The sequence below is a fragment of the Lissotriton vulgaris genome, chromosome 12, assembly GCF_964263255.1.
Source record: "Lissotriton vulgaris chromosome 12, aLisVul1.2, whole genome shotgun sequence".
NCBI classification, from domain to species: domain Eukaryota; kingdom Metazoa; phylum Chordata; class Amphibia; order Caudata; family Salamandridae; genus Lissotriton; species Lissotriton vulgaris.
In genome coordinates, this window is record NC_141700.1 from 256,905,749 (window position 1) to 256,933,372 (window position 27,624).

The 27,624-nt window shown below is 44.4% G+C and overlaps 1 protein-coding gene across 1 annotated transcript in view; it reads right to left on the reverse strand.

The window, feature by feature from the left end:
- The window catches only part of CFAP20 (cilia and flagella associated protein 20), a 524,034-nt gene extending 496,921 nt beyond the window's left edge, over positions 1-27,113 (reverse strand). Inside the window, exon 1 of the mRNA XM_086946428.1 lies at positions 27,030-27,113. Within this exon, the coding sequence (XP_086802554.1) occupies positions 27,030-27,113 (84 nt within the window). The remainder of the gene's footprint in view (positions 1-27,029) is intronic.
- Positions 27,114-27,624: the final 511 nt, after the last annotated feature.

Genomic DNA, 27,624 nt, shown 5'->3' on the forward strand with positions numbered 1-27,624 from the left:
CCAACGGTTGGTGAATCACGTTCTCACTGGGCTGGATGACTTCTGTGCGGCGTATCTTGATGATATTGCTGTCTATAGCTCCACCTGGGAGGATCACCTGGTCCACCTGAGGAAAGTGTTAGAGGCTCTGCAAGCAGCAGGTCTCACTATCAAGGCCACTAAGTGCCAGATAGGGCAGACACAGGTTGTGTACTTGGGCCACCTTGTAGGTGGAGGCCAAGTTCAACCACTGGAGAGCAAAATACAGTCAATCAGGGACTGGGCTCCTCCAACCACCCAGACTCAGGTTCGAGCTTTCTTGGGCCTGACTGGTTACTACCGAAAGTTTGTCAGAAATTACGGATCGATTGTGACCCCGCTTAATGAACTGACAAGTAAGAAAATGCCAAAAAAGGTTCAGTGGACAGCGAGCTGTCAAAAAGCATTCGATGACCTAAAACAGGCCATGTGCACGGCACCTATCCTCAAGAGTCCAGACTACTCCAAACCATTCATTGTCCAAACAGATGCTTCTGAGTTGGGTGTGGGAGCTGTTCTATCTCAACTGAATTTTGATGGTAATGACCAGCCCATTGCTTTTATAAGCAGATGGCTGACCCCCAGAGAGAAAAATTGGTCAGCTATTGAGAGGGAGGCCTTTGCTGTGGTTTGGGCCCTGAAGAAACTGAGGCCATACTTGTTTGGCACTCATTTCAAGATTCAGACCGACCATAAGCCCCTCTTATGGCTAAATCCGATGAAGGGTGAAAACCCCAAACTGCTTAGGTGGTCCATTTCCCTACAGGGGATGGACTTCACAGTGGAGCATAGACCTGGCACTGATCATGGCAATGCAGATGGGCTCTCCAGGTATTTCCACTTAGAACAAGAAGACTCACCTGGTCAAGGTTAGTTTATTGTCCCAACGTTTGGGGGGGGGGGGTCATGTAGGAGAGTAGGGTCTGCAATCCTATGATCACCCAGACTTTTTGCTTTTGTTTCACTGGTTTATGACTTTCTCGGGCTGTGGGCCTGCCAATCAGACCCACAGCCTAGCTGTTCTCTCGCTAAATTGATATGTGCACCTTAGGTGCATTACACAATTGGAACTGGGCCACCTTGTCAGACCCTGTAACTCAGGGCATCGGTGTACCCAGGGCCTACCAGGGGCTGCAACATGTATTATGCCACCCCTGGATGGCCATCTAAACCTGACACAACTGGCTGCACGACAGCTGGGGCAACGTGGCATACTCGCCCTTTGCTTTAGATATAGTATACCTATATCTAACCCTAAAATGGACACCCGCATTCCTATCAGTCACTCCTATGGCAGGCCTTGACAATCCTGAAGGCAGAGTGCGTGGAATCGTGTGAATTGGGCTCTGGCATGAGCTGAGCCCGGGTGCAGCTTGCGGAACCAAGACCCAATGGCTGTTCCATGATAACGCGTGCCATATCGCTAACTTCGGTATCGCGTTATCAAGACATGTCTAATAAGGTGTCATACGAATCGGGATACTGACCCCTCACCAATGCTGGCGACGGGGTTAGCATTCCGCCCTTCTAGAGGGACACGACATGTACGTAACTGTGAACCCTGGTTAAAGTTAACTGAAGCCTCAGCTCCACAAAATGGATGCTGCCACCACAGACACGAGTCTGACCTCCTGCTGCTGGGAGTCCTTCCAGCGAGGAGAGCTTGGACAAAGGGTTTCCTGTCCGGGCGGTGCTCGCACCATCCCAGACAGCCTGGGTAGGCAGGGCTTTACAGGAAGGTGACTGCGGAGTGGCACCCCGGTGCTCACTACGCATCTGCCGGCTAGAACCAGTTCCAGGGGCACCCAGCCCCTGACCTGGGGAAAGTCCGGCATGGGAGAGGGGTGTAACCACCCCCCTTCCTGGTCCCACCCCTAGGGCAGGACCTAGTCACGTACCCACCCCTTTCTTTAGGATAAAGACAGGAGTGGGGACCCTTCCAAATTAGATCATCTTTGAATCAAGAATACTTTCTACGAAAGGAACTCTCGACTCTTCTCAAGATTTCTCCCTTGTGGCTAAGGAGTAGTCACCCTGCATCCGCAGGCACCATCTAAGAACTCCGCGGTTTGCTGCAAGTCCTTCCTCAGGAATCCGACTGCCCAGCTCGACGAGAACCGGCTTCCCTGGCACCTCTGACCTCTACCCACATCGTCAGCTCAGCTGAGATCTGTGGGTGCGACGAGACCTCGAGGGGCCGGTCATCTTCAAAACCTGCACGATTTCTTAACTAGCCCGACCACCGAGGGATCCTCTGGTGAGTGCTCTGGGGTCCGAGAAGCCCCGACCCTGAGCAGCTCCAGCACCGAAGTGCAGCCTCCCAGCATCTCCAAGATCTGCGTGGGGCCCTTCTGCTCTTTGCTGTTCAGCACGTTGTCTGATCACTAGCCGCTGGCTTGTGACCTTCTTGACGACGCCCGACAACCAACGCTGCTGGTCTGGTTGCTCCAGACTGGCCTTTGCTCCCTTCTGCGAGAGGAGCACCCCGGACCCTCCTGGTCCACTCAAGACGCCATTTTAGGCCCACCACGTGGCCCTGAAATTTGCCAAGGCTTGTTGCATCAACCTTCGTGGGACAGCTCGCACCTCCATCCTGGTCGCCGACAACGCCTCCTGGTCCGTGAGACTGCAGAGCCTAGCGTCGCCCACTCACCTAGTCGAGGTGACGATCATCCGGTGCCCTCCTGGTACCCTCTGACTACTGGCTAGTAGTTACAAACTTGGTCCCCTCTGCTTTCAGGTGTCATCCATCTCTGATCCAGGCTTGGATCTCTACGAACTATTTCCACTGGTCGCCGGCCAGCAACTCCTTCCTTCCGGCTCCTGGCTCGTCAGCGAAGACTCCCGACGTCTGTAAAGACTTGTGCAGCCGCAGCCCTTGGGGCTAGGTAATTTCGGCCTTTCGGTGCCCGCACAGCCTCCTTAGTTAAGGGTCCCGAGTCCCTATCGCTTCCGACTTGCCTTATCGGGTCCGCCTGAGACCACTAAACTTTCCGTGCCCTCGGGCACTTGTATTGATTGTGCACTTGAAGTATTTTCCTAAGAGTTTTGTTGTGTGCTTAGTACCCTGTCCTCATAAAGAGTACAGGGCTGTTGTGATTCTAATAAATACACTGTTTATTTTCATAACACTTGTGTGGTGTCCTTTCACTTGGTGTTCAAGGGGTATGTGATGGTATAACAGCTGGCTTAACACGCCCTCTAGAGTTTAGCCCGAAGACTGCTCGTATCCACGCTACTAGGATAGCTGGTCTAAGGTTGACTTACAACCAATCACCATAAGGGTTGTTTGGACCGATGCATAGTGATCACTAGAATAGTGAGCACTGCATATCGGGCCAACTTCTCACACTTACCACCTCAATGGTCTGTCCTCAGACCGTGTTAGAGACTCTTCGCTTCCCCTGGTAAGTCTTGAGCAAAACCACCAGCCTTTGTTGCCGTACTCCTGTAGCATCTCTTCTCAAACGGATTCCTCTGCTGCCTCTGTAAGACCATGCCCATCCTCACTGGTCTCTCTAGGTGCTCAGGCCCCTTTTTCTTAAGTTGTGTCACTCCTACCTCTGCAGTCCCAACTGCTTTGCTCATTAGCTCCTTCCTGCAGCTCCCAGTTAGTGTTTGGCTCTGCTTTATCTCCTCTTAACAGTGTTCTCCTCTGCACACAACAAAGATTTCCTTTCCTCCATCTTCTTCTCCACATTGGTTTCCTTTCCTGTCACCTCCTGTTGACTCTTCTGCTTTGTTCTCCAGTCCAAGAGTTTCTCTTCACTTTCTATTCATGTCTCTCTCCCTTCGAGGACATTTGCAGCCGCGGCTGGTGCAAGACTACCACCGCAGCAGCCAGATAAGAGTTTAGTTTTGTACACACTGTGAAAGTGATCCATCAACAGAGGAAGTAGTCAAGATTGGTCACACATCAAGTCCAATGTGTCCAAGACTGAAATGAGAGGCAGGCAGAAGCCATACAGGGACTTAGTGGTGATTTTCAGGCTGCAGTTAGTCCATGTACGGCGCACCTCAGATAGAGTGATGGAATCATCACACTAGGTGACACCCCAGAAATTGGTGGCATTGTCAGCACCATGGGCCCTCTCCGCAATAAAACATGCGGATAGTCCCCCTCAGTTTTAACACCACCCTAATCCATCGTTCTGAGATTACTTCTGCAGAGGAGTCTTCTATTTTCTCAGGAAATGCCACAAACCTCAACCCGATCTCATTAATCTCCTGTCTGCATTTCCACCCTATGCTCTAAGAGGTGGGCAAATTGAGACAGGGATGTTATACATGAAGCTACCTCTGATTGCAGTTAATCAACTGTTTTCTCTGTCTCCAGAGAGCTTTCACTGCCCTCACATAGGTCTACCTGCAGGAGGTTCACCTCTAAGGAGACTGTGTTAAGTTTTTCCTCCAGTGTTTCTCTGGATTTCTCAATGGTGGGCAGGATCTGTGTCACAGTAGGTTTTGACTGTGTTAAATGCGGTCAATTGTCATTTTAGTCTGCTGCAGTTGTGCCACCCCTATGGCATATTGATACATTTTAGTCTGTGGTGATGGTCTGGGTTGTTTGTCCTTCTCAATACACAACAGCAAGTTATTGTGATAACCAACTGATTACTATGATAGCCTATAAGACTCACCCAATGCAATGGTCGGAGTCAACAGGAGAGAGGGCCAGATTAGGTTCAGCGCTATACTGCACCCTTAAGGACTCTGGGCCAGATGTAGGTAAGTATATTTTACCGATTCATAAATACTGAATTTTACCGATTCGGTATTTATGAATTGGTAAAATAGAAGGGGGGAGATGTAGAAAGAATCGGTAATTGAATTACCGATTCTGTAAGAATCGGTATTTACCTAATCGGTAAATACCGATTCGGTAATGCCCATTGATTCCTATGGGCATTGAAGCCCATAGAAATCAATGGGCATTACCGAATCGGTATTTACCGATTCGGTAAATACCGAATTTTGCAAGGGTGCAGGGGGTGTCACTTTGACACCCTCTAGCACCCCGATTTAAGGCATGTGTGACATGTGGCACACAGACATGCCCTAAGGGCATGTCCGTCTGTCACATGCCATGGGTGTGCATGCACACATGTGCATGCACACCTGGAATCGGTATTTTACCACCCAATTGGATTGGGTGGTAAAATACCGATTCGGTAAGGCCTGTGGGACTCAGAAGAGTCCCACCTACACTTCAAAATTACCGAATCGGTAAAAATACCGGAAACTTTGAGTTTCCTGTGGAAACTCAAAGTCGATTCCACAGAGTTGATCACAAACCCTAGTAAGATTAGAGATTAGGATGGGATCGGGCCGACTTCTCTCACTCTATGATAAATCCGCTGAACTGGAAGACATCCACCGCCATCCACAGGTGCAAATTCAAAGCTTGAGGGCATTGGTCTATGATGAGTATATCGTCCGAATTTAAGATCATGCGGAGCCCCGATGGCCTTAGATATTCTACCACCTTCTTGAACACCTTGGTGAAGCACCATGAAGTGAGGAGATGCCGAACAGCAAGGAATTGAATTTGAAAGTCTGGGACCCCCATTGAAACTGTAGGAACTGACGATGTGGCGGAAATACCCGGATCATCGGGTGCGCATCCTTCAGATACAGGCGCATCAGCCAATCATTGGGTCGGAGAAGGTCTCAGAGGAAATGTATGCCCTCCATCTTCAAGTGGAGGTAAACTAGCCACTCACTGAACTCCTGAAGATTGATGACCGGGCGTTGCCAACTATCCTGCTTCTCTACGAGGAGAATGTTGCTGAGGAAGCCAAAAGGGTGATGGGTGGTCACTGTGGACAGAAGTTCCTGATTCTCCACCCAGATAAGGGCCGCCTCCATCCCTGAGAAGGTGATAGGTTGAGGAGGAAAAGGCAGGAAGGGGGAGCCGTAGAAGTCTATATGGAAGCCCTGTACTGTTTATAGAACCAAAGTGTCTGTAGTAAGAGTCTTTCACAGATGTACGAAATGTGCCAACCTGCCCCCCAAACGCTTGCAAGAAATCAACTGAAGACTCACCATGTGTGCCGGCAGAGGAGCCCCGTCTGCATGAACCACCTCAAGATCCTCTGTGTTGTGGGTATCCCTTGGTGGGGTAGTATCCCCCGAAGAGAGCGGAGCCCTGCCACTGCTCCCTCCTTGAAGGCTGACCTCTACCAGGGGACTATGACTGCGGGCAGCAGGCCAAGCGACCACTACCACATCTAGCGCCAGTGAAAACCAGGAGGGGTAAATATGCGCTTGACTGAAGATTGCGCTTTGTCAAGTAAGTTTAAAGTGGAGACGTACTTTTCAAGCTCTTCGTTGAAAGGTAAACCAAAGAGCCCACCGTGCGCTACCTGCCTCGCCTCTTAAGGTCGCTAAATCCCCTAAATAAGGATCAATCTTGATTAGTATAGATCTGCGCCTCTCCGTAGAAATGGCGCAGTTAGCATTTCCTAAAAATATCACTGCCCATTGGGCCAAGCCAAAGAGTACCTCGGTTGAGATGTCGGCACCAGATGTATTAGCATATTTAGCCAAGTCTAGGATCTTAGGTAATGCCCTGTCAAGTCTAGCAACTTATCTTGGCTTGACCTCCAGGAGAGGCCAATGCCTTTCTTTGGATCCTGCACATATTTGGCCAAGAAAGTGGCCATTTTGGAGTCAATCTCCCGCTAAGCTGCATCTTTACCCTACCGTTAAGGTCAGTGGCATTCCACCCATAGACGGTTGCAGATCTCCTGATCCAAAGGCTTATGAAACCTCTCTGCCACATATGTGGGGACCTTCTCAACTTGAGACCATTACACGAAGCGGGTTGTATGAGTGCCTCTGGGTTCAGCTTGTCGAACTCTGCCTCGTCAGGGGTGCTCGCTGAAGGTTCTGCCCTCAAAGGTGTCCACTGTGGCCTCCGGGACCGTTCCTGATCAGAGTCTCCATCAGATCCCATCAGGGATCCCTCGGAGGCAGGGAGGATGGGGTGTGTCACATGGTGGTATGATGGGGGTCCCTGCGGGTCCGTGGATAAGGTATAGCCTAGGAAGGCCTTCTCAAGTCTGGCAAAGGCGTCCAGATCAACCCCTGGGGTCTTTGGATGCCTGCATGGGTTCTCAGGATTTACGGGCAGCCTAGGAGGTAGCGGGCCGAAGGTCTAGGAGGTAGTTCTTCCCTCCAAGGGAGGGGTTGTGGTCACTTCTGTGCATATTCCACCAAATTCTTCTCCAGAGGCGCTCCTGCATCTGAAACCGCCTTGTAGATCAAGGTATCCACCGCCTGGCAAATCTCATCCGACACTGGAAAGTAGGCTATCTCCTCTTTGTCAGCGTAGGAGTCGTTGTTCTGCTCCATATTACCCAGGCTATGGAGGTAAGTAGTTCCTTAGGGAGGTGTAGGCAGAGAGGGCAATTTGTTGGTTTGGGTGGAACCCAGGTGAGTAGGGGGTAGCTAAGCTACAGGTTTTGCACAGAAAATAGCCTCCAAAGAACACCACTATGGCCTTGGTTTAAATTGGCCAATCACCACAGCCTAGGTCAGTGTCCGTTTTCAAGCAGCAGCACTATATATTAAAATGATGGCAAATACATACCCCAAGGGGCGTACAGACTCTAGGCAGTGTGAGGGCACCCTGAATGACCACATGCATGATCAGGTATACGCTTGCCTGCATTCACTAGATCGTTGAAAGCGCTATCCAGTCACGCAGCAGGGGGTCTCTGCGATCTGAAATATAATGGCGCCAGTATGCCCCTCTCAATCCTGGTCTGCATCCTTCAGAAATCAGGCCTGTAGCGACACTTCTTTCTTCCCTGTCTTCAGCCAGCTTATAAGTTTCTGCTGTTTACCCTAGGGCTTTGGCTATGTTTCTTTTTTAATAAGATTAGCACTCCTATCTCGGTTTTCAAACTATTGCTCTACATTGCTCTGCTGCTGGCACCATAATGGGCCTGCGTCACTTGACTTGTATTTCTTGCTTCGGGGTATTTCTATCACCAGGATGTTAGATACTCTTCTTGAACCGACTGAATCTGTTTTGACAACTTATTTTAGCTGAAAGAAATTTTATTTGTTTGATCATAGTTATGAAAATCAAAAAAGAAATCTGGAAGGCAATGACAGATACTCAAGGAGTACTTAAGCAAGATAGCAGTATAGCCATAAGGGGAGTGCCTTGTCATGGTAAGAGCCTGGTTATACCCACAATGAAGATACAACAAAATGTTTTGCAACAACCGCTTTACAATTTACAAGCAGGTCATAAACGAATACATAAGACAAGAGTTAGTAAAAAGGTAGTTCTGGAGGTCAGGTATGAGTAAAGATATATGTGTAAGAGCTAACTCCAATAGACACCTCTCTGCGGTTTTTACAACCTTTACTTACAGCACCACATCAATCATACGGTTATTATAGAATGGAGTGTGGGCTTTCCTTTTAGTATGGGCGATTAATCTATGTTACTGTTATGGACACTTTTTGTAAAATTATTTTGTCCACTTAAAAAAATCAACTGGATGCAAGACAATTGATAGATTTATTCATTTAACTCATAGTATCTGTGGAATTCCATCAGTGGTAACACTGGATAGCGGGTGTCAGTTTCAATACATTTTTGGCAAAAGCTTACAAGTTAATTAAAAATACAGTCAAACTGCTCCATTACTCATTATCCAAAAACAGATGGTCAAACTGAGAGAGCTAATCAAAAATGGAACAGTTCTTGCACTCATATTTGTTCAATCTGGAGGAAGCTTGGTCAGATGGACAGCAGAATTTGCACACAATGACTGAGTGAATCTTTCAACCGGTTTTACATACTTCTTTTTGACTATCGTAGGCATCCAAGCGTTTTGATCTTGCAAAGACATCTGTCAGCACCAGCAAAAGAACAATCTGTTCGACATGTATATGACGTTAAGGAAAAGGCAAAGAAAATCTAAAGGGCCAAAAAAATAAGTACAACCAGTTAAGAAAAGAAGGCCAGACATTTGAGGTTATGATGATGTGTGGGTTTCACCTAGATGTCTAGGATTAAAATGAAATAGAAAATTTCAACCACAATTTTTAGACCATATTTATGGATAAGGTGATAAGCCCTAAAAGTTGTGAAATTATTGTTTTCCGGGGGTTTAGGATCTAGCCAGTGTTTCACCATTCTATATGGAAGAGCTTTGCACCTGAACCATTACTTGGGCAATTTCAGATAGATATTGTTGGGCAGAAGCTTGCATAACCCTCCACAGCCCTTCCTCTCCCTCTGTGGTGCACTGAAACTGGGCCCTGTGAAAACACCTACTCTGCACATCACTAGAACCAGCCCTTCTCTGCGCCATACAGCAACGAAGCAATGGAACATGTGCGCAATGTCATTAAAAAAATGTCGTTCATAGGTGTTCGTCTGATTTCGAGCAATGTTTTTTTCAAAAGGCATTTTCCATGCAAGTAGAACGGCATGGCCATCAGGTATTGAATGCATGCCAATAGACCCGATTCAGCGGGAGACTCCCATTTTTTTAAATCACAAATGCCTCAAATTTCTTCAGCTTCAATAAAAGTTAATGGCAAAAATGAATTCCCTTGATTCCTTGATTTTTTAGCCAGTGTTTCACAATTCGATACTGAAGGGCTTTGCTTCTGAACTTAGGTTGAATGGTCCACCTTCACCAGTAGAGACAAAAGAGCAGGAAGAATTTGAGGTCAAGAAAATTGTATTTATAAAGAGAGTAGGAGGTAAGTCCTAATATTTATTGGACTGGAAGGGTTATGATCCCAATGAAAGATCTTGGGAAAACACATAATAATGTACACCTGCCATGTCTCTTAACAACTTTTATCAACAATATCCAAGCATGGCACGGTCATAAGACTGACTTCCAAGGTGTGGTGCAGTCAGGAAACTAATGCCAAATATTGGTTCTCATGTATGCTATAGTCTTAGAACAAGCATTCCGGTAAAATTAAAATTCAGACATATGCTTCCTGGATAGCAAAAGAGCCCCACAGTTGGATGGTGGTTGGTGGCCTGGCACAACAGAACAGTGTCTTCAGCCGAATCAGCAGTATAGTGTCCAGGGGTGTGTGGCTACATTAGAAAATAAGTCTCCAAAATGAGAATTGAAGTGCATAGGAACATTTCTCTTCAAAATAACAATTAAATCTTAGGAACCTACAGATTAACCCTCAGTATTTAACAGAAAAGTGAAGAACTAGGTAATTTTCCATGAACTAGTATACTCGAGGGTCAGCGACGAGAAGAGACGGGTTGGTATTGGCTTACCGTGCAGATCAACTTCCCTATAAATAGCTACTGTAGTATCGACAGAGGTTTTTGAGGGGTTTTTCGATCTTCGGAAGTGGTTGGAAAATTTTGACATGACTCGTCTGCGTTGTTTGTCGATCTTTGTAAGTTGCAATTTCTAAATATTGTTACTAACAAGTGTTACTTTTATCCAATTTCTAATGGATTTACCAAACTTGGAAGGACGGAAGGCAGAGCCTTCAATCATTCCCTTGGGCTTCACCTAGTCCTGGCCCCTTGAAATCCCTCCGTAATAAAATTTTGGCCAGAGATTTTTATTTTTGAATTATGTTTTTGTATCATAGAAAAGTAATTTCGCTTGGGTAGACATTTCTAATCCGGGCCAAATTTGTCTGGACGACATTCTACTGCTCATTGAATTGGACGACATTTTTAAACATGGTGGATGTGTTGTAGTGATGATGTAATATTTCAGCAACCATGAGACCGATATACTTGTTTTTGGTGCCAAAAACCTATGTTTTGCAGGTTAAGTAGCCTTATAGAGACAGAAAATAACTCCTCAGAGCAACCCTTCCATCATTTTCAAAATTGGTGGCTCTATAATGATGTTTTTTAGCCATCATATTGGTAATTAATTGTAATCATGGTGTTATTGCAGGTTTTCCGTTGATTCAAATTCATAAACATGAGCAAAGCAGGTGGTAGCAGAGGATATTCACTTCCTGACAGAGTGTTGCTAACTACAAAATCTGAGGACTGCTTCAACAAAGAAACATGTGTCATATGCCAAACTAATCAGAAAGAAAAGCTAACATCAACTGCGGCAGGACAGAAGAGAGTTTGCGATGCTTCAGAAATATGGCAAGACGAAGTTCACAAAAGATGGAAACTGATGGATGAAGAGGATCAAATATGGTATCCTTGTAACAAGTGCTACAAGTTGTATACAATGGAAAAAAGCCTGGAAAAAATTTGTCAAAAAATAGAAACCAGTGAACCACAACAAGAATCTGAGTCTTATGGGAAAGCGACGACAACAAAACCCCATGCCCATCCATACACCTCAAACCTAACTACACAGACCTTTTGGTCGAAGATCGCCCACTTTGATATCCTGGTAGGCACTGTGGTGCCATTTTGGGAGTAGCCCAAGTCCCCGATTAGATTTGGGCGCCCTCTTGAAGCAGGGGTGTACCCAAATTCTAATGTGCTTGTGAGTTATTCATTCTCACTATTCTTTTATTTTGATTTTGTTTATAAGTATGGTCCTTTTGCAGGGGAGCCTGCCACTGGACTAAGGGGTTGCTGGACCCCAGTTTGCGCTTTCTTTTACCCACCTGCTTGCTGTGTCCGAGGCACTTCAGAGGCTTTGCCTACTCCCCCTAGACCACGCCCCTTCTGCCTAGTGGGCTCTTTAAAGAATATGTCAGAGCGTCTGCACAGCTTACACCTCAAACCTAATTGCACCGACCCTTTGGTCGAAGATCGACCACTTTGATTTTCTTGTAGGCACTGTGGTTCCGTTGTGGGAGTTGCCTGGCTGTCCGGTTAGATTTGGGCAACATCTTGTTGCGGGTTTGTACCCGAAATGTAATGTTTTTATGAGTTATTCTTTCTCACTATTCTTTTAATTAGATTTTGTTTACCTGTATAGTCCGTCTGCAGGGCAGCCTGCAGCTGGACTACAGGGTTGCTGGACCCCGGATTGCGCTTTCTTTTACGCACCTACTTGCTGTGTACGAGGCTCTTCGGAGGTTTCGGCCATGCCCCCTAGGTCACACCCCTTCTGCCTAGCTGGCTATTTAATGAATAAGTCAGTGCACCCGCGCAGCTTACACCTCAAACCTAATTGCACAGATCTTTTGGTCGAAGATCGTCCACTTTGATTTCCTTGAAGGCACTGTGGAGCTGTTTTGGAAGTTGCCTGGCTCCTTGATTAGATGTGGGCGCTATCTTGAGGCAGGTTTGTACACACATTTTAATGTTATTATGAGTTATTCTGTCTCACTATTCTCTTATTTCGATTTTGTTTACCAGTGTAGTCCTTCTGCATGGGAACCTGCCGCTGGACTAAGGGGTTGCTGGACCCCAGTTTGCGCTTTCTTTTACCCACCTGCTTGCTGTGTCTGAGACTCTTCTGAGGTTTCGGCCATGCCCCCCAGGTCACGCCCCTTCTGCCTAGTGGACTGTTTAAAGAATATCTGACCACGTTCACGTCGCTGGTGTGCCGAATGTGCGCCAAAGGCAAGCCCGTCTGGGCTTGACAGTGCCAAGCATGAATCAGCATTCTAATCAAAATGCATTGATTTCCAGTTGCCAAAAGGATCAAATTTAAATCTCTTTGCGTAGCTTATAAAGCACTGGACAAGTCAGGCCCAGACTACTTAAAGAACGAGCTTTTTGTGATTCCCCACAACTGAGAGAGCACATTGGGGAGGGAGGAGTTTCATAGCAGGAACAGCCGAACAATGAAACATGCTACCTTTACATTTAAAAAACCGTCCTAAATTAATTTCCTTCAGGAAATTATTGAAAACCTGGCTCTTTGAAAATCAACTGTAGGTCATCAGTAACTAGTAATAGTTTGTCATATAAGCAGCGCCAAGAAGCCTCAGGGCATTCGAACGCTATAGAAAACAAAAATCAAATCCCCTTACAAGATCTATGGCTACTCCTCGTCCACCTCTAACAACTGATCAGAAAGCAAAGGATCTTCAATGTGTTATCTGTGGTTTAGCCAGAAGAAGGGCCAAAGAGACTGACAAAACAACAAAGTACAAAGTACTGGAGTCTCAAAGGATAAACATGTTTTTATCTGCAGCAACGGCCACATGCATCAAAGTCCGGTTTTGCGATTCCTAATTTGCGATTTTTAGGGAATCGCAAATAAGGAATCGCAAAACGGGATGCATGATTGAAAGGGCATAATATTTGCGATTCGGTAAAAATCGCAATTTTTACCTAATCGCAAATATTATGCGAATTCCAATTTGCGATTTCGCAATTCCCATTGATTCCTATGGGCCAAAAGGCCCATAGGAATCAATGGGAATTGCGAATTCGCAAATTAGAATTCGCAAAATGTTGATGCATTCCATGGGTGCAGGGGGGGTCCAAAGGACCCCCTCCCTGCACCCCTGAAATGTATTTTGAAGTGCATGTTTCAAACACACATGTCCTAAGGACATGTGTGTCTGTAACATGACAGTGTTTTGAAATGCAAATTAGAGCATTTTCACACATTTTCGCAAATTACCACGAGGTTCAACCTCGTGGTAATTTGCACCCCCTAATTGCGAATTCGCAATTTTAAAATTAATCATGCATTGCTTTTAAGGAATCGCAAATTTGCGATTCCTTAAAAGCAATCGCATTTTTGGAATTCGCTAAAAATTGCGATTTTACCAAAAATGCTTGATGCATCCCAAAAACCTATTTAGGAATCGCAAACGGCCGAATTTTGCGATTCGCACCGTTTGCACTTCCTAAATAGGTTGATGCATGTGGCCGTCCGTTTCTTCCAAGATAAAGTTTTCAGCTGAGTAGCTGACCTAAATAGCAGGGTGAATGTATTATCAGTGTATTAAGCCCACCCGAACAGCAGCCATGCATACATTCGAAAATATGAATGTACAATGAGCTCCCAGCAGCAATGTAACAGGCAGCCTACAATTAAGTTTGCACTCCTTGAAAAAGCAAATGACGTGTTAAAGCCACTCTTGAGTGCTGGCTATGGGTTCACACTCAGTGAGATCAGAGTAATAGTGGTCAACATTGATGAAACTGTACTGATCCATAATAATGAAATTAACACTTTTCTGGTGAGAATGTACAATGACAGAATTCGTTTTTGTCAGTCTAACAAAAAGAATGAGCGACTTATGCAGTAGAATCAGCAGGAACCATTTTAAGAAATGTCCTGAGAGATTTAGATTTTGGAATTAATAGCAAATTTTGTGATGCCCCCGAGCTCCACAAATCATGGGAGTCAACTAGAAGGCCTGATGTTGTATTAACATTTTTTACATCATTGTTTGATATCAGCAAAGCAAAACTGTTCTTGATTTCGGAACAGAAGCCAACAACATTGATGATGGCTTTAAAGGTAAAAGCGAAGAAGTGGAAGACAATCCCAAGAACCGACAGGCCTATGCTGTGCAAATGTACTGTCTTTTCCAAATCATGTTTTATCTGGACCATCCAGCACACATGATGCTGCCATGGTGCTTTTTGAAGACTTTACCAATGACCTAGCTGCTGGAAAACAAGCTGTGTCAGCTGTAGGCATAAACAAAGGAAGCTGGAAACTTATAACCCAACTGCCTTGCCAACGTGTACAAAATCATTACAAGCCATCAACATGTCCCAGTCTACCAGAAAGTTACAAAGTGGCAGAGAACCTGGATCATTTTCTACCTGATGTTGCGGTTAGTTAAGCCGAATTAACTGAATTTATCAAAATGTTTATTCAGTGCGGACTGCAGGATGAAGAAAAGCCAGTTCCTCTGTGGGCTGGAATTCATTCTCTGTCCTCCCACAATACCTTCCCACTGAGAAGGATGGAAGATGGAAATCGTCCTGGGAGGCAAGATGGCGCCTGAGTGAGAGGACGCTGCAACATCGCTCTCACGGGTCTCTGTGCTTCGCTTTAGAGTTTAGCCGTGTTCCCTGCTACTCACCGTGATTCTCACAACGGAGGGAAGCGTGGTGAGCCCTCTACGATGCGATGAGGTCTGGAGAGGTCCCGGTTGCTCGGGAGGAAAATGAGGAAAAGTGAAAGAGAATAAGTCTCAGGCAGTGGCTTTTCGGCATTCGGATTTTCTGCACCTGGGTTTGGTTCAGCTAAGTGAATCCAGCATCTTGCTGCTATCGCTGCGTTGGTGACAGAGCCCCGCCGGAGGGAAAAAAAAACCTGTATCGGCGTTTCCTCAACAGACCTGCAGACTTGCAGACCTGCGGGCGGCGGGGGTGGAGCGTCTACCTTGTGTTTACCTTGTGCTTACCGGGTGTCTCATCTCTGAGGTGATGGAGGAACGGAAGAACTGGAGGCAGGAGCCAAGCTTACTGCTTTGAAAACAAGGACTGAGACTCGAGGTGAGGAGGTGTTGAGGGGCACTTGCGCTATAGCTTTCACTGCCGAGGCTGCCGAGGTTTGCTGGTACTCGATCCTGCTGATGTCAGTGTTTCTCTGCTTCTGAAGATACGGGCAGTAGAGGCATTAGTGGCATTACGGCGGATGGTGTTGGCGCAAGACACGAGTGACCTGTAGTCTATCCATAGCACTCTACAGTTGTTCTCAAATTGTTAAAGCAGCCGCACGTTTGGTTTGTTTCATTTGGAGCATCAGCAGGAGAGGTGGTATTCACCCCTCACTCACTATTACTCGTTTGTCTGGTGCAGAAGCCCTGAACTCTCTCCTCTCAGCTGAATGTGGGGAAAACAGCCATCACTTGTCTGGCGATAGCTGCTGAGATTATATTAAAAAAAAAAGAAACCCAAATCGTGTGTTTTCGTGTATTTTCAACAGCATCTGCTCAGACTCAGACTCAGACTCAGCCCTAGCCCTACGGCCCTTTTTTTACTTGCAAGGCTATTATGGGCCAGGATAAACAGGGTGAAATAAGCCTGCACTCGACACCTTGAATTGAACTGAACTGAAATAATTGAAATGAACTGAAGAGAGTGGGCGGTCTGACAAATCAGGATACAGACAAGTATTGTGACAGAGAGGCTAGGGGAAATCTAATACTCTCCCAAGCTGCCTGAAATGAGAGTTGGGCTAGCAAAAAGTAAAAAATTGTTTGGACAGTTGAAGCAGCAGCCAAAGCAGAGCTTAAAATTAAAAACTCAATCCATAAACGAACATATACAGTCTACCTTTGGCCCTACTAGGTATCCACTGGCAAAAGCAACAATTCAAATCGAGTTTGGAGGCCATCGCATCACAAATGTGATAAACTGCATAGACAGTTTACCTCGTGAGTACAAAGCACAACTAAGATCACGGTTCCCTGTCCAAGCGAAGCTACATAAGGGAGTGTGTGGTGCGCAGAAAGCAATAAAGAGCAAGGTTCAAGGAGAAGCGGCTACCACAGTCTCTTCGTTTAGTAGCCAATCGCTCTGTATTGAAATATATGGACTTGGCAAAATATTTAGCAGAAGATTAGCTATGGAAGACTTGGTTCATGGGGCTGGAGCTGAGGATGGAGCATCAGTTTCATTGTCAATGTCGAGTTCGCAGAAGGAGCCAATAAAGCACAGGGAGATTAATCAGGAAAAAAAACTAGAGAATAAGTTGGAATTATCAAGGGATCTAAGCAACTTAACGATACCCTCTAGGAGTATAGAGGGGGATGTTTACACACCTGAAATTGAAATCGAAAATGCTTTTGACTCCTCTAAATTGAAGGATAAAAACACAGATAAACTACCAGAGACAAAGGGACCAGAAACTCTGGGAGCCAAGGCAAAGGAAACTAAAAATAAACTACGAGAAGAAGTGAAAGGGAGAGAGAAAGATAAAGACAAAGATAAATTAAAACGGAAAGGTTTAGAAAAAGAAAAAGACCAAGATAAAGACAGAGACAAAGACAAAAGTAAAGATAAAGAAATGGAAACAGAAAATGGAAAAATTACAGAAAAAAATGAAAAATGCCTTGGAGAAAAAGAGAAAGTTCAACGAAAAGATAAAGAGAAGGAGAAATGCACCGAAGCCATTAATGATGCGGAGTTAATGGCAAAAAAAGCCAAGCGACTCCAAACTATAAAGAATCTGAAAGCAAAAGCTAAAGCTACCGAACAAGCTAATACACTACAGCCTAGTATATCCAGTATCTTCAGCCCTATACCCAAGGAAGGGGCGAAAAAAGTTTCCGAACATCTAGCATCAGATGATCTATCTAAGAATGATGAGAATAGGATGATACACTCAGAACCAGACCCTGAAACATCAACAAAGTCTTTTTTAAAGCAATCTGGTTATAACGAGACTCCCAGTTCCTTACGCAATCCATCTATTGCGAAGTTGAGACAATCTGAAGCGGAAAATCCATCTGAGGGATCGGATGCAGATATATACGAGACTGGTCTATCTACAACAAGTGAGATTAGCGATGATAATATCAATCCAGCTCGAGGTTCAACACCCGGAGGTACAGACTCCTTAGACGCCAAGAAATCCAGCGCTTCAAATCAAGGTACAACCCCGCGGGGGAAAAACTTGAGAAAAGGAGAACAAGGAACCAACGGCTCAATAAGTCAAACTTTGAAGAAAGTTCAGACCAAGGAAGCATCACTGGACAAGTCAGCAAAAGTATGAATAAATCCAACAATTCTGATGAAGCTGTACCAGCTCAGCTTAGGGAAGAGGACTCAAATGGGAGCGACAACCAACTACAACATGGATCGACTGTAAGAAAAGGGAAATTGGCTGAGCCTTCCTTAAAAGATATTCTGACGACTATTGGAGACTTTCATAAGGATATAAAGAAAGACAGTGAAAGGAATCATGCCGCTATTCAGAAGCTAGAAGGGGTGGTCAGCAAAGTAGGTAGTACCTGCACCGAGATATCGGAAAGGATGGCATCTTTAGAAACTCGTACGGAGAATTTAGAGAAAGATGTTGCCTGCCTACAAAAGCAAGAAAAATCTCAAGAAGGGATCATTAGAGACTTAATGTTCAAGGTTGAAGACCAGAAGAATCGCTCAAGAAGAAATAACCTTCGTTTTCTTGGCATTCCGGAAGCCGTGGAGAGGGATGATCCTAGGGGATATATAAGCAACCTTCTGAAAAAAACTTTCCCGGAATTAGAATCCTGGGATATGGATAAAGAAATTCAACGGGCCCATCGCTTTCCCCTCACACAACGTAAACAAGCTGAGAATTCCACCAAATACCCAAGGGCAATGTTAGTGTACTTTGGTAACTTTCTGTTACGGGAAGCCATTTACAATCTAGCGCGGCCTACCAGCAAGCGGAAACATAATGGATTCTCCTTTTTTGTAAGACCAGATTATGCACATCCAACAGTTGAAAGAAGATGGAGAATGCGGCAGCTTTTCAACCCTTTTGAAAAAGCTGGTGCTACTGTCTACTTACAAAACCCTTCCCGTTTGAAAGTAATTTTCAAAGGTACTACGCGTTTTTTCAACAGTGAAATTAAGCCGAAGGTTATCTGCAAGAAATATCGGACACTGTAAGGAAGGATAACTGCTAAACATTATGCACATAAAATTTAATTGTATTGGGCGCAAATTAATTGCCTGAGACCCAAAAGTTAATTACTGATATGGTATAGGCTTAAGCTATTATTTCTCTGGTTTTTTTTTTTCCTCGTTTCCTATTTGGCCATGGTACCCTTTCTTCAGTCTCTAATGGCGGGGCCAGAGGCTCTGAGAGCGATCGTTGGTGTACGGACCACACAGACGCCCACACCTGGATCCAGCCGGACCCAGGATGCCTCAATGGGTGGTTGGGGGGGTGGGAGGCACTGGGTGGTGGAAGGGGGAGGGGAGGGAGGGTTGGGTTGGTGCTGGAGGGGTGCAAATCCAAAAAAGAGAATTCATGATACTATTGTAATTATAATCGGGCTGAGATTTAAAGCTGTAACAAGGTATGTAGTCAAACATATCTTTATTATACTAAGTGGAATGTTGAACAGAAGGAAGGATCTAAGACAGAAGTATGTCAAAGCTTAGGATCTGCTCTATGAATGCAGGGGGCCTAAACGATTGGAAAAAAGGGGAAGACTAGAGGAATTTGTTAAATTTACAAATACGGATATCAGGTGTATACAGGAGACCCATCTGCCATGGGGGAAAAGGCATTGGTTAAACTTAAAGGGATTTGAGACTCTCTCTTGTTCCTCCCAAACGTCTGCTATTAGGGGGGTCGCTATCATGGGCAAGGTGGGTCTGGGGGGAGCTAAACGATCCAAGGCTGACACCATGGGGCGGTGGGCATTATGTGAAATGAATTTCGGCATCACTATTTGTGGCATCTATGGGGCTAACAGCGACGATCCTGATACCTTCAACCGCATTGAGAAGGAGCTAGCAAGCTGGCCAGCACCCATAGTGGTTTGTGGGGATTTTAATATCTCTGCAGATTTGGAAGGGGGAACAGGATATACCGGGCGTAAACCCCGGGTGTATCGGGCAGTACACTCAATGATGGATTCACACGGCTTGAGGGATGTCTGGGGTAGTATTGAATCAGGGAACTCAGGTTTTACATATTTTTCGCATCCATTTAAGAAATAGTCTAAGCTACATTATTTTATGGTTTCTACCACTGAGATTAGCACAGTAGAAATCAGTAAATTACCTATGATAATATCAGACCATAACCCATTGTTACTAACAATAGCTTTCAATAGACCAGCTAAACCAATGAGACCATGGACTTTTGACAAGAAGCTCTTAACAGATAGTACCTATATAGCATATATGAAGAATTGGTCACAGGCCTTCTTTGATGTAAATAGATACAGCGCATCGCGAAACTCTGTTTGGGACAGTTATAAAGCTGCCTTAAGGGGAGAAACCAGTAGCTATTGGAAACGACTAAACTCAGAAAGAGAGCAATTAATGAATAAATTAACAGTAGCGGAGGAACAGCACAGGAAAGATATATCTGAGGGAAGACAGGATACCAAAAGCTTAGAGTGAGTACTATCAAAGCTGAGATACAAAAGCAACTAGCTAAAAAAGCTGCTGCTGAATATCAAACACAAAGAAGAAACATGTTTGAGACCGGGGAACAAGCGGGGAAAGCATTGGTATTACGTATTAGACAAGTGACCTCGAAAAATATTATTTCACATATAGCAGAGCAGGGTAGGACCTACGAGGAGCCAAAGGACATTATAAATGTCTTCAAAAGATACTATCAAACATTGTATCAGGAAGATATGGTTACTGAGGAGCCAATGATTGAGTGGACAGGATTGGGGATCAAAGTGGCTCAGGGTGATAGAGAAATTTTAGAACAATCCATTACTATGGATGAACTCTCGGAGGCCATACAAGAATTAGCAGCAGGTAAGGCTGCCGGCCCCGATGGTATACCAATCGAGTTCTATAAATGCTTATTTGATGAAGCATCTACACTCCTGTTAGACCTTTTCAACAGGATTATAAATACAAGTTTAATCCCTGAGTCATGGATGAACACCAATATAGTGGTGTTCCATAAAAAGGGCAAACCCGTCCGAAAACCCGGGTTCATATAGACCCATATCTTTAATAAACGCGGACAATAAATTATATGCTAAGATCTTGGCAACCCGCTTGGGACGGATCATTGGGGCCCTGGTCTCTCCTTGGCAGCATGGTTTCATTCCTGGTAGGGGAACCACTGATCATATCAGACGAGCTATCACGTTGTTGGATTTCCATGAGGGAGGGGTCGCAATGATCCTCCTAGACGCGGAGAAAGCTTTTGATCGCGTCAGATGGGAATTTCTGTGGAGTGTCCTAGCTGAAAGGAGGTTTGGACCGAGGTTTATGAAGGCTATTCAGGCTATGTATGTCACCCCAGTCGCGAAAATTCAAATGATGGGTGAGAGTTCGGATAAGATCTTCATTACGAGGGGGATAAGGCAGGGTTGCCCATGCTCACCCATCCTCATGGATTCCATTATGAAATCCATGAGGGAGAATCTGAAAAGAACGGATACGCTACAACTCTCAATAATAGGACGTGCCAATGTTATCAAAATGATTATGTTCCCCAAGGTGTTATATAAATTTCGGTCGATCCCCTTTAAAATAGAGGGGAAAATTATCAAAGAAATAGAATCCATCTTTATGAATTTCTTGTGGCAATATGGAAAGGTTAGAAGATCCATAAAATGTATGTCTCTGCCTCAGGAAAGGGGGGGCTTGGGAGTGCCAAACTTCAGATACTATCATTGGTCTTGTCTTCTTACGCAGATGGTTATATTATTCGATCCAGCTGGAAGCAGCATAAACTCCCCGACTAGACAAGATGGGATCCCATCTATCTTTGAATTGCTACTTGGCAGCGAGGCTACCGGTGTATTACTAAGGATAACAGAAAGAAAATATTACAGTAAGTCGAGACTTAAGACACTCGAAGGGATATGGGGAGTCTGGGCAGCAGCTCAGAAAGCACTGGTAATCTCTAAATATAATCACCATACCCCACTCTGGAACTCAGGCCTCTTTCCTAACCTAAGTAATGATGGGTCTTGGAGACACTGGGCACGACAGGGTATCCTGACACTGGGGCAAGTTATTGTCAGGGATGAGTGTAGAACTCTGGAAGAACTAAGACAAAGGCACTCCCTCCAGGGTATACAAGATCATAAATATGCTCAGGTGGTCAGTACAATCAGATCCATAAGGCCCCGTATCACCTTAAGGGAGAGGTGTAAGATATTGGACAATCTGAAGGGGGGTGAACCTAGAATTAACGGTGTGTATAGGCTGTTTTTGGAGGAATCTCAGGACGATATGGGCAAAACTGAGGCAGCCTGGGCTTCAAAACTGGAGGATCCGGACATTGACCTGGATAAAGCCCTCGTAATGGATAAAAGATTCTTACGCTCCTCCAATTTAAGAGCTCAACACTTTAAAACATTGTTTAATCTATATTATACCCCCTCTAAACTCTATGATTGGGGTAAGAGGGAGAACAGTAACTGCCCCAGATGCTGCAATGGTCCAGCTGATATTACCCATATGTTTTATCAGTGTGAGAAACTAGAATCAATCAAAACAGAGATTGAATCATTCTGGTCAGGGATGTTGGATGCTCAGATAACCTTGTCTCCGACACTCATGATTATAGGATGCCAAAGCAAATTGAAATTAAATATCGAGACTGAAGCTTTAATTTTTATCTCCACAGCTGTACTTAGAATTTTAATTTCAGCAGCTTGGAAAGATACTGAGGCCGCAACCTTTAAAATGTGGCTGTCCAGACTATTGTGAATACATAATGTGGAGGCCGCTATGTATGAACTCAAGGGAAAAAAATTAAGAGAATTGGGGATGAAGATCTGGGCACCAGTGGCTGCTTGGCGTGCTAGTAGATTGTAGCAAACTCATTGTTTTTTAGGATTATGGCTACGGTAATGTTCTTATCTGCTATATTCTCTTCTCATCTTTTCTTTCTGTTTGCGGTAGCCGGCATTTTGTGTACCTACCCATATTAATATTTATATTAATACCATTAACTACTTCATGATATACAAGAATCAATTCAATCAGATACTAGCTATGTAATTTGAAAACCGACCTCTACATACCTTTTTATTTATATTTTTTATTGTCAACTTTTGTGGTTTGTTTATATTGTATCTTGTCTTTTTCATTGAAATTCATTTATAATGCTTATCTGTTACATGGATTCTCAATAAAAAAAATTACAAATTTAAAAAAAGAGAAGGTTGGGTTTTTATCAGTAACCCGTCGCGCGTTGCTGCGATCTCAGAAGAAAGGAAATTCAAGGAAACTCGTTATGATAACATTAAATTTACATTGTGTCATTGTTATTGAAACTTATTCATTTTATTTTTGTAAACATTTCTAAGTGTGGCTTGAGCAGTGCGTCCTCGATTGGCTTCCAATCTTGATTCTGGTTGCTCTCCTGTTTCATTCGAGCGGGCTTGTGCAGTGCGTAATTGATCGTTTTCCAATCTTGATTCTCGTTGCTCTCCTGTTTCATTCGAGCGTGCTTGAGCAGTGCGTAATCGATCTGTTTCCAATCTTGATTCTTTTTGCTTGTTCGTTTGAGAAGAACGGGCTTGAGCAGTGCGTACTCGATCGGCTACCAATCTTGATTCTCTTTGCTCGTTCGTTTGAGAATTACGGGCTTGAGCAGTTTGTATTCGAACAGCATTACGGGCTTGAGCAGTTTGTATTCGAACAGCTTCTAATCTTGCTTCCCGTTTCTCGTCTGTTTCTGAAGCTCGTAATGCCTTTTTCTTTTGTGCTTCTGATGTAGATTGACCAATCGATTTCCGTTTGGGGGTCATAACTGTCAACGATGCTCGCAAATTCGCTGTCTATTTCATAATTCGAAAGATTATGAGGGCCCTGGGGGGCCGATTTAAAATAAAAAAAAATCACAGAAACCTTCGCGGGAGTGTACTCAACAACTTTCCAAAGTTTCATGGCGTAGTAATGCATAAAGGACAAACAGACAGATAGACATACTTTCATTTTTATATATATAGATACCATGTCTAGTCACAAACTACGCATCGGTATACACATCTCTAAAAAGTTTGCGTGCTCAGCTAGAAGACCAGCCTATCCTGCCAATTTTCGGCGATGAAGGTGTTTTCCCTATTGTAGCTGGCATTTTCATGAACAATCCAGTAGAATATGGTGATCTCTATCCAATGATGGGCGTTTTCCACATGGCAAAAGTTGTGTTGCAGTGTGCAGGGAGTTATCTCAGTGGATGTGGCATAGACGATGCACTTATTGAGGCTAAAATCTTTGGAAGCAAAACTGTCCAGTGAGTAATGCGCGGAACTCATTATGTTAATTTGTTACAAGGTATGCTCATCACATCTGAGGCTATAGAAATATTGAGTTGTAAAACTTTCTGGTACATGAATGAAAAATTCGGTTTTGCATATCTTATCTCAGAAGTGAACAATGCACAGGGCGCACTTCATTCAAAAGACAAAATGCAAAGCCAGGCAATGATCAATACAATCAGTTCAAAATCAGAAAACCTGAAAACCAAGTTTGTAGTCTGTCAAAGAAAGTGAAGAGAATCAGAACTTTGCAAGTACTGGGGAAATGTTTTACACAATAGGTCTAGTGAAAAACTTGGTACATGCTGATAGGGAAGTTGATTGGGAGCTGCATGTGAAGACTGGAGAGTCACTGATTACTGTGTTTCCCGATTTGATTGCATAAACTACCTGAGATATGGGTCCTGGTATTCGGAAAGCGTGAATAAGCTAGAGGTAGATAATCCCTACCTCTACAGAAAATTCATCCAAAGACATTTTGTGGTGAAAGACAGAGAGGGAAGGTTCAATGCTGTGGTTCCAGATATGAAAAAAGGAAGAGACAATCCAGAGATTACAGAAAGGCTCCAAGAGAACTGTTAGTCAGACACCTAAAAGTGAATATGCTGTACAATACAGCTAAGTTACCATGAAGTCCTTTCAATTTTCAATGTTTTCAGAGAGATGACAAATTCAAAATTAATGGACCATTGTGAAACTATTCCTCACCACGAACTTGTGGGAAAGAAAGAGGAGCATTTTAATAAACATGTTGACAGCCTTCTTCATTTCATGCAGCAGCAAGGAAACCCCTTTGAAACGACTGAGCCTGTGCGACTACACAACTTTGTGAACAAACAATATGTGGATAACGATATAAAGACACGTCAACTAGATGTCCTGGAACATGGATAGAAACGATACGCAGATGCAAAAACCACAGTTGATGGACAGACTGCAGAACAATGTCATACACTCACCCCAGTACAGAGATCTGGGCCTAAATCCATTGTTTTTTTGCACTCCACACCACCCCAGTTCAGACATGGCCATATGCAAATCAGTCTGACCCTGTGCCTCATGGGAACAGTCCAGCCAGAACTGCCAAGCCATGCCTTCCTTGGACCGGAAACAAGCCTCCGAGGACCGGTTTCTGGCATTCCAGCAGTCTTCAGCCCGGCTTGCTTGAATCCAGTGGTGTGGAGAGCATGGGACTCACATCTGAGCATACCCATCACATTCGGGGTGACAAATGCAAAAACCACAGTTGATGGACAGTTGATGGACAGAATGCAGAAACGATATGCAGAACTGAAGGAGAGATTTGTATTGAAAGAGAAAATGCTGTTTGACATAGTCAATAAAGCTAAACTTCCATGCTTTAATTGCCATAGTAAGAGTTTCGTCCAACCAGCCACTACAAAACAGGTTTAAAAAAAACAACTTTTGCAAGCACATAGAGAGATGAATGTAGAAAAAGAAAGGCTTGAATTTATCAAGGACATTCTGCCAAATGATCTTCTTCCAACAAAAGCATTATTTGATAGAGATGCAGCAACCAAACCAGTGAAACACAAACTCGTACAAGAGCTCAAAAAAACCTTTCACCTAAAGAATTTCAGTTTAAAAATGTGTCCTCATTGAAAACTGCTGTTGTTGTGGAAGATATGTCACAATTGTGAATGGTCAATATTTCATCCATGCAAAATTTCGGGGAGGTCATTCATACTGTTCTACAGATATCAAAGTCAGTGTTTACCTTGCAAGAACTACACATTGTCTTTGACAGTTATCTTGAACTATCTGTCAAAGAATGTGAGAGAATCAGGCAAATGTCTATAAGTAGAACAATTCACCTTGCCTGCCTCAAAAATTAGACACCTATACCTGTACACCTTGATAAATTCTGGGCATCAATATCGAACAAGATGAACGTGGAGATGTTTACTCACCAAAATATTGCTGATGCTTCAGTGAACACTAAATTTCCAATTCTTGCAAGTGGAATGATTGTCAGTGAGGAGATGGTGCCTACAAAGATATATTCAAAAGGTATGGGCTATATTGTTCAAGAACTTAACAGCTAATTGGAGGAAGCAGACCTTTGTGTTGTGCCACATGTTGATTGGACTATTCAAAATGGTTCCAATCGAGTCATTGTATTGTCAATTGACACAGATGTTATGATTGTGCTACTTAGGTTTGTTGCAATGTTCATAAGACAAGGATTGTCAGAGTTATGGATATGTCATGGAATAGGCAAGTAAAGACACTTAATCCTGCTTCGTATTCTGTACAAGAAACTTGACCCAGAGATGCCCAGTGTTCTTATCAAGGCACATATTTTACCGGTGATGGCACTATGAGCAAAATTGGAACAAAGCTTGGAGCTTAAACTGTTGAACCTGTTTAGTTTCTAAGAGAATTTGCTGAGACAGATGAAGAATGTGAGCAGAGCTCAATATCACCTGTGACCCAAACCCCATTACTGTGGCAAAGCCAGATAGATAATGTTGGGCAGTCTTGAATACCCCGCCCTTCCTCCCCACAGCCCTTCCTCCCCCCAGCCCTCCCTAGCCCTCTGTGGTACACTGACAGTGGGCTCTGCACATCACTAGAACCAGCCTTGCTCTGCGCCATACATCAGCAAAGCAATGGAACATGTGGCAGTGTCATTAAAAAATGTCTTAATGTTTGTATGAATTAAGGTATTGAATTTTTAAAAGGGCATATCCATGCAAGTCGATAAGCGTGGCAACCAAGTTTTGCACACATGCCAACATACCCGAATCAGACGGGAGACTCCCAATTTTTTAAGTTACAAATGCCTCAAGTTTCTTCAGCTTCAATAAAATTTAATGGGGAAAATTCACACCCTTGATTTTTTTTCAAAATCTCCCACTTTCCAGTTCTGACATGTTGGCACGTATGGTTTTGTCCAGTGTAAAATTTCGGTGGCTTGAAGTTTTTAGTATGGACATGCCAATTGTGAAAACAGAAATTAACAGAAAACTCTGACCAATGACTATTATTTACCCCAATTATGTAATAACGAGATCCAGTTATGTACTCCCATACTCCCACTGACCCACCTTTCGCTTCAGCCCCCAAATACTAGTGATGAAATAGAAAACTAGATTTACTCTAATTTCCCTTCCTTTCCACTCCATCCTCCTCCACAACAACACCCGCACACACAACCCTCCTTCCCACCCCACCTCCCCTACACCCTGGCCCCTTTAACCTACCTTCTTGTCCCAAATCTGTAGTGGTTTACTACCGATACTATACAAGATGGAGAGGAACCCGCTCTGGAAGGTATTTCTAAACATGGCGATCGCTCCGTGGCAGGTGGCTTTGTAAAATGTGCGCCTCTCTCAGATCATCATCAGCGATTGCTAATTACTTCTATTGTTCCCACGGTAAGTAACCAGTTTCTTCCGCCCGTACAGAGAGCCTAATGTCCGTTATTGATCGGTAGAGTCGAGTTCCTATTGGATGGACGATCCAATGGCGTCACCAGCAATGACGCCGGTCAAAATCGCGAGACAACTTTAGAGCCGCTTCACGTGGAACTGTTGTTTGCGGCCAGAGTACAGTGGGTGGACGGGCCCACCTGCCGGATGCAGTAAGCAGGAGGCGTTGGTGATAAGCTACCGCCGGTCCCAATGGACGCGAGGAGGGTCAGTGGTAGGAGGAATTGAGGTTGAAGGCGATGGTCGCTGATACAATTTGGACACCGTGGAAGAGGGCGTCATAAGATCACGTTTAGGGGAAGCGACTGTGGTTAGGACCCGCGAGGGGTGGTTCGATGTTAGACCTTGTTGTTCTAGGAACATATGG